At 53.0% G+C, this 7,948-nt stretch overlaps 1 protein-coding gene across 1 annotated transcript in view; it reads left to right on the top strand.

Annotated features, from left to right (window-relative positions):
- The window catches only part of SDC4 (syndecan 4), an 18,844-nt gene extending 16,087 nt beyond the window's left edge, over nucleotides 1–2,757 (top strand). The window contains exon 5 of the mRNA XM_057378383.1: nucleotides 263–2,757. Within this exon, the coding sequence (XP_057234366.1) occupies nucleotides 263–414 (152 nt within the window). The 3' untranslated portion in view covers nucleotides 415–2,757. The remainder of the gene's footprint in view (nucleotides 1–262) is intronic.
- The last annotated feature ends 5,191 nt before the right edge of the window (nucleotides 2,758–7,948 follow it).

Raw genomic sequence — 7,948 nt, 5'->3', positions numbered from 1 at the left:
AAATCTTATCAACATTTCTTTCTTGGGCTAAACTGGAAGATTAACTCAAACTGGTTAATGTGGAACATGTGATTATTCTGTGGTTGGACTGGAAGCTCTCCTGGCCCTTCCCAGTAACATCTGSTGCTGCTGAAAGTGCCAGCACATATGGTGGCAGGCACATGGACATTGGCTCTGGGGGCTGGTACTCCTGAAGCAGATTTTGAGATATTGGTGGTTTGGAGCTGTCCAAGACTTATTCCATTCTCTCTTTCCTCCCCAGCTCTCATTGCAGGAGGAGCAGTGGGTCTCCTGTTTGCCATCTTCCTGATCCTGCTCYTGGTCTATCGCATGAAGAAAAAGGACGAGGGCAGTTACGACCTGGGCAAGAAACCCATCTACAAGAAAGCCCCCACAAATGAGTTCTATGCCTAAAGCTCAGCAGCACCTTGTGCCCATCAGGGGACAAACAGACTGTATGGAAACACTGTGCCCTCAGATGAGATGTGCTGAACAAATGCTTTTTTTTTTTCTTTTTTTTTTTTTTTTTTTTTTTTTTTTTTTTTTTTTTTTTTTTGATTGAATTCTCAAAGTGACTTTGAGAAAAAACAAACTTCCTTCATGACCCTTCCCATCCCACTCAGCTAACAAGGGCCCAATGAAATACAAAGAGTCTGAAAAAAAACCTCAGTGTATTTTTTTTTCTAAGTTAGCGTAAAAAGAATAAAGATGCCAAATTTTCTGCTTGGTTTTATAGAGGGTATATAAACACAAACCAGACTGTATGGAAGCAAACACCATGTGTTTGCATCCAGCGTGCCGTGCTGGGATTGGCTGCTTCTATAGAAGATGGCTTTTTTTTATAAATCTTGCTACTAGATGTCTTGCAGCAGGCTGTTGATGTGAAGCATTTTTGTGGAGAACTATTTATGAATCTCTTACACTACAGATAATGTTGCCTTATCAGGGTGTAAAAGGCCCACAAGGGCTCAATATCCCTGAATGCCATAAAGGGCCGATGGGATTGTCTTCCCCAGGAGAATTCTGTCTCTTCCTGTCGGCCCCAGGCAAGGGTCATTAGTCCTTGAAATCGGGACAGCCAGTTGTGTTTGGCTATGGCAACACCCTTTCCTTGCCTTCAGTCTCTTACCTTTTTTTAAGGATTGCTTGTAGGGTTTTTTTATAACAAAATTTTAAAGGAAATAGCCTGATGTTTATATAAAGTTTGTAGAAATTGTTTTGAAATAATAATAATAATAAAAAATCTACTTTTTTAATTTCCTCAGATTTATTTTTTCAATCCCTTTGTGTTTCCTTTGGCCGGGCATTTCTCTAGAGATGCTGTTTTATATGATTCATATTCTGAACTGAAGCAGAGTTAGCTACAGAGTGTTACAAGTTTCTTCTAGTTCTATAGCAGCTACTATAGAGGGTAAAGATATTTATGGTTTTCTCATAACTTTTCTAGGATTTTTTTTAAAAAAATAGAATTATTTATAGTTTCTGAAATGGCTGCTTTCTCATTTGGTAACTTTTATCCTTTTTATGTAAAACACTAATATAATGAGTCTCTGTGAAAACTATTTAAGCTTTATTCTGTGAATTGCAATTATGAATTCAAGGCAATAACTTCTGTATGCAAAGTTGGATGCATAAATATGATTGAAGTAGGGAAAAGACAAGAGTAATTGCAGGCTGTAATATATTACAATCAGTCCTATAAAGCTATATATTATATATTTTACTGAGATATATACRGATGAGAATGAGAAGGCTGGAGTTAGCTCTTCAGCAGCCTTATGGTGTGTAAGAGGCTTTTGATCTTGTTTGTGCTGCTGTTTGTCCAGTGTTTTGTGTAGAGCAGGGGGGGCTTGTGCTCGGGATGGCACCTGGGGGCTCTGTGTCCCTTTGTGGTCAGTTTGTGCCGGGTTTGATCTGCACAGCTGGAGCAGAGATCCCCACCTGGMAGCAGGAGTTGGCAGCTTGCAGGGAGGAGCTGATAACTTTGTTTGGGGCAGCAGAGTCCCYTGAGGTGCTGTGCTGAGTCCTGCCTCTGAGGAAAGGCTGGATGTGGGGTCTGCCCGGTGCCATCCCTGCTGGAAGCACTGTGCTTTGGATCCCTGCTGGCTGTGGATCTTTGTTAACATCCCCTGTGCACAGCTCCCACCTGCACTGAGCACRGGATCAACCCCCTGTGTCCAGAGCAAAGGGTGATGTGTGTCCTGTGCCTCTGTGTCAGGATGGTGTTACAGAACCATGAGCAAGCCGGCTCCTTGTGTGGCGCCGAGTCTGGTGTGATTTGACACAAAAATCTGAGTGTGGGTCCCCAAACTGAGCACCTGAGCAGGCAGCACAAAACCAGCAAAGGCTGTTTGGAATTCTCATGGCTCCTGGAGCCTCCAGAGACTTTGCTGTAGGCTTRAGGCCAAATCCTGAGAGGCGATTAAAAAAATAAAGTCATGCCTTTCTCGGGGTGAGGCAGGAACATGTGTTGGTGGGAGAGGAGAGGTCCTCCTCCAAGTGACTCACTTGGTCCCTGTGCAAGTGTGTTCGGGGAAACTGGGCTCTGGGAGGCTCTCAAAGCTGCACAGAGTTCACTGGAGGCTGCAAAGGAAAGGGAGGACTGTGCTGCCTRTGGACAGCACTACCAGGAAGGCAGGAGCTGTGACTGCTTCTCGGGATATTTAGATTCTCTTGTGTAATTGCTCTTGGGGATTTTCCACTGTTACTGGTTTTTATTTTTTTTTTCTCAAATAAATGGTACTTTCTAAAACTGGCTTTTTGGACTGTTCCTGATCTGAAATTACTTTTGGAAGCTGGATCMCTGGGAGCTCATGTTTGTGTAACTTGGTTTAGTGAAGGGGGAGGCACGCTGGGACCTGGCTCGGTGGCTGCAGCTCAAAGGGGCTTTGTCAGCAGCTCCTGAGCTGCCTCCAGTGCCTGCCCCATGACTGATTCCCACAGGACCAGCATCCCTGGGTCTCTGGAGCTGCTCTGCTTCTCCAGATGAATAGAGCAGAGACAGCACAGTGCCATGGGGTGAGTCTYTCCTGTCTTGTGACCAGTTTTGTGATAGCACTTTGAGAGAGCTGTTCCCTTGTAATCAGAAGGGACAGAGTGAGGCAGAAAGAGGTCTGTGCCTGTCCCCTGATGGCACATGCCTGTCCCTTCAAACAGGAGCAATGTTCTGGGCAATTTGCTTGACCAAGTTTCAAGCTGCCCCTGTTTAACCAACATAGGCCTTGGAATGGGTGCAGAGCCGATCAGCTGCTCTGGGAGCGAGTCCACAGGGGGCTTCATGCTGTTAGGGGCTAAACCAGCTGCTCTTTTAGGCAAGCCCTGGAGGAAGCTGCAGTTTTTCCAAGCCCCTCTGCTCTGCCMGCTTGACAGGACCCAGCTCTCTCCCTGGGCAGGTGGGACAGGGGGTTCTCCATGGGGAGCAGGGCTGCTCGCTGGGAGCAGAAGTGCTGTATTTAAATGGATTATCATCCTCGAGAAAATCTAATTCCCTTCTCCCTGGTGGGAATTCCTGCTCCAGGTGGCTTGGATTAGCCTGGACAGAGAAACAAATTGGGACTAGTACACAGGCTGCCTCGGGGTGAGGGAGCAGCACGTGCTCTTCTGCTCCTTAYTGCCTGCTCTGTGCCAGGTGTGCTCTCAGAAAACCTCTGAGAATCTCATCCAACACTCAGGAAAGCAGAGCCACGTGTTCCCAGGGCCCTCCTGTGCTCCGTGGGAGCTGCTGTTTGTCCGTGCATGGGTGACGTACTGCGATCCCCMTGTCCTCGTGGCTGTGACAGCTTCTTGGACGTGCTGCTTGGAACAAACCTGTTTGTCCTTTTGTTTTTCTTTTCCCTTTCTTTCTCTCCTGGGCTTCGTCTCTTGGTTGCAAGAATCCTGTGTACTTTCCAAAACTGCCCTCAGTGTAAAAGTGCCTTGTTTTTGCAAAGCAATCTGGACGGGTAGTCTGCAAATCCCCCGAGCTCAAGCCTGGCTGCCTGCCTGTCCTTGCAGAGCCCCAGCTCCTGAGATGGATTTGTCACCATTCCCTCCATCTGCCCTTCTAGCTGGYCTGCCTGTACCTGGTGTGTGCTGAGAGGCACTAATGCCTTGAGAATTCCTTGTCTTCATCTCTGACCTCACAGATGGCCCTTGTTGTTTTTCTTCTTAGTGCTGCTCTGGTTTTAAAACCAAAACACTGAGGATCTGCTTTATCTGGCTTSAAAATAGCTGGAATCCTCCCAGGTGCTGATGTGATCAGGAGGCTGGGGCAGGCCTGGCCTTCCCAAATGCTCTCTGCATGAAAGACGTGGAGGAGCTGGAAAATTAAGTGTAACCTTGCTGAGTCCCTTTGCTTTATGGCTTTCCAGGGGGTTTTGAGGTGATGTTTAAGTCCCTTGTTTTGCAGTGTGAGCTGAGGCAGTGGGGTGTGTGCTGTGCCACGTGCCAGAGGTGCCAAAATGGGTCACAGCAATGAGTGCAATAGTGTTGGTGATTGTGGTGCCTGTCCCCATCATCCCAAACCCGCGGAGTCGGGGAGGACACAATTCCTGGTTTTGGGGGCATCCCACGAGCATCCCCCAGCCCGTGGGTGCTGAGTCAGGTGCACGGCTGAGCTTCATGTGGCTGCCGGCAGGGTCAGAGTGTGCTCAGGGGATGGGGGACCTGGGTACAGCCCTCTTCTGCCCACTGGGGCTGGACTGGGGCTGGACTGGGCTCCCAGTTAGCTGGATAAGCTGGGACTGTGTGGGAGGTAATAGCAGGTTCTCCTTGGGGTTGGGGTCTGCCAGGTGAAAACCTTCCTTCCCCTGGTGTCACTGCATGCAGGTAACCTTTTGCTGCAGGGATGATTTGATACCCGGGGCTAAAACCTTTCAGCTCCTCCTTCCCCTTCCTCTGTCTCATCTTGCTTGGTGCCAGTCACGGTGCAGGTGGTGATGCCAAAGCTCCGGTGTTTTTGGGGTTGCCAAACCTGTCACCTGTACCAAAGGGCTTGAAGAGCTGTGTTCCATAGAGTGTGATTTGCTTTGAAAGGGACCCCCAAGGGTGACTTCCACCTTCCAGCCCTGCCGGGGGCAGGGCCAACTTCCATCTTGCTCCAGCCTGGTCTTGAGCACTTCCAGTGATGGCACAGCCCTAATTRCTTTGGTGAACACTGGACATCGCCCGGTCTCCGTCCACCGGACTTCTCCCGGACCCCTTTCCCGTTTCCATCCACCGTCCATTCCCCCGGACCCCTTTTCCCGTCTCCATACACTGTCCATCCCCCGGACCCCCTTTCACATTTCTGTCCATTCCCCGGACCCCCTTTCCCATCTCCTTCCATCCCACAGACCCCTTTTCCCGTCTCTGTCCACGGTCCATCCCCCGGACCCCTTTTCCCATCTCCATCCACCATCAATCGCCCCGGACCCCCTTTCCCGGCTCTGTCCATCCCCCGGACCCCTTTCCCGGCCTTTCCCCGCTCCCCCCGTCTCTGCTGCCCCCTGCTGGGCACTCCCGGCACCGCGGGCGGCTCCCCCCGCTCCCCCCGCCGCCCTCCCGGGCTCTGCCCCCGCTTCCCGCGGGCTCCCACCGGGAACGGGACTGCTTAGGGACCGTCCCCTCTGGTCACGGACTGCTTAGGGCCCGTCCCCTCTGGTCACGGACTGCTTAGGGACCGTCCCCGCTGGTCACGGACTGCCTGACCGGCCCCGCTGGTCACGGTCTGCTTAGGGACCGGCCCCGCTGGTCACGGACTGCTTAGGGCCCGGCCCCGCTGATCACGGACTGCCCGACCGGCCCCGTTGCGGGTGGGAACTCCTCGGCGGCAGCGGGTTCTGCCATAGGACCGCATTCTGCGATCTCAGTAATGGTGGCGAATCCTGCTGGATGGGGAGAGTTTGTCTTTTTTCCTTTTATTTTTTCCCCCCTTTCCCCCCAGTTTCCCCCCTTCTTCCCCTGTTTTTATTTTATTCTCTTCCTGTCTTCCCCCTTTCCCGCGCGGGGTTTGGCATGGGCAGGGATGGATGCGAGTCCCCGTGAATGTTCCCGTGGCTCTGTCAAGGTCCGGGGTGCTGGGGGTGTTCCCAGTGCCAAAGTCACCGGYTCACCTGCGGGCCCTGCTCTTGCTGCCACAGCGTCACCCTGCCAGCCCTGGGTAGGAGCGAGGCTTGGGGCATTTTGCCCAGTATTGGAGGGAAAAGACCCGTTTTTTAATCACAGGCTGGTTATTTTTGGGGAAGTAGGGGGTGCAGGAGGTGGTCTGGCTGCTCCAGGCGCATGGAAGGGAACAATGGAGCCACTGTGCAGCCAAACGCCCCGGCTCCTGTCAGAAAGGTCCAGCGAGGGGTTTTCAGCACGTTTCTATTCCGCTGCTCAGGTATAATTACACGGGGGAACAAAGAGCCCTTCAAACCCACCCGCTCCCCCAGCACAGCCCGGGGCTGCGGGCACACACACGTGCGGGCTCTCGGCGGGGTGCGAGGGGACGGTGACAGCGCACATGCACAAAAGCAGCTCGGAGGGTTGGTGACACTGGGCAGGGACACGGCACCAAACCCTGCGGGCATCCCAACTTCCCTGGGAACCGGGGAGGCTCCTCTCCCAGAACCCCTCTCCTGTGAGCACCCCAAGGCAGAAAGCAAAGAGSAAACCTCACCCTCCTCTTGGCACCCCTCCTGCTCCCGCAGTTCATTCGGACATTCGCTGGGGTGGGTTTGATGAAGTGCCTTTTCTTCTGCCTCGGGCTGAGTCTGCTGCAGAGGTCAGGGGCATCGGGGGGACAATTGGGGTTTGCCTCCTGAGCTCTGCAGTCCAAGCCAGCCAGGGCAGGAGGCTGGGTTTAGCAGGGTTGAGGGTACTGGGGTGCAGCCGGGGTGCTGTCAGTGTGCTCCGTGCATGGGGCTGCACTGCCCTTCCTGTGCCCACAGCGCTCTGTGCACAGCCGTGCCGAGCCCCGCAGCCCTGGGATGTGCGCCCAGGGATGAGCACCCAGGGCTGTGCGCCCAGGGATGAGCACCCAGGGCTGTGCGCCCAGGGATGTGCACCCAGGGATGGGCACCCAGGGATGAGCACCCAGGGGTGAACACCCAGGGATGAGCACCCAGGGATGAGCACCCAGGGATGCTGCTCAGCTCCTCCTTTGGCAGCTTCGCCGATGCCGATTCCTCCCTGGCCTCACGGGGAGGGAGCCGCGTCCACTCCTTCCCTTCTCAGCGCTGCTCTGTCGCTGCCTGCCCAGTCTGTGCCCTAATTACTGCAGCAGGGCATGGAAATCAGGCCCGTGTTTTTCAAGCCCAGTTGTTTATTTAAGCTGTTTAAAAAGCTACTTTCCTTCCCTAGTGAGTCCTGAGAAAACTATCCGTGTTTCTTTTGAGAACAGGATGAAAGCAGATTGCCAGTGCCCTCCATCCACCCCGTTCACTGGATCCCAAYCCCCCCAGCAGTGCTGCAGCACAGGACTGACCACAGGGAGCCGTGTCCAGCRCTGACCCTGCACCCCTCCTCAGCCCATCAAGCCCCAGTTTCAGCCTGGSGGCAGTGACCCAGCGCTGCAGCTCGGTGGGATACTGCTGGCCCCTGGGCTTTGTCCTTCCCTGAGCTGCAGGGAGTCCGGAGCTCCACAGGAATGAGCTTGTTTTCAACTTGTTTTCAGGGAAAAAAAAAACACTGACAAAAAGGAAGCCTAATTTTCCACAGGCTTTTTGGCTGCATGGGCAGGGCTGAGTGCCCAGGGCTGAGGGCACAGGAGCGTGGCAATCTCCACCTCTGGACTGCCCATCTCGTGCCAGGGCTAATAACAGCCACTGGTGGCATTGCTGGTGACACGGGCACCCACGGGTGCCTCGGGCTCACTGTGTCCTTAATGCTGTTTGGGTTTATTTCAGAATCTGGCCAGCAGGGCCACACGCCTGAGCARCTCCCGATGCACTTGAAGCCTCTAGAGCAGGTAATTGTAATTCCTCAGCAACCCAGCTTGGCTTACTTT

This window comes from Malurus melanocephalus, unplaced genomic scaffold (assembly GCF_030028575.1).
Source record: "Malurus melanocephalus ecotype Western Australia unplaced genomic scaffold, MMel_1.1 scaffold_356, whole genome shotgun sequence".
Lineage (NCBI taxonomy): Eukaryota > Metazoa > Chordata > Aves > Passeriformes > Maluridae > Malurus > Malurus melanocephalus.
This window is presented reverse-complemented; position numbering and strand designations above follow the sequence as displayed.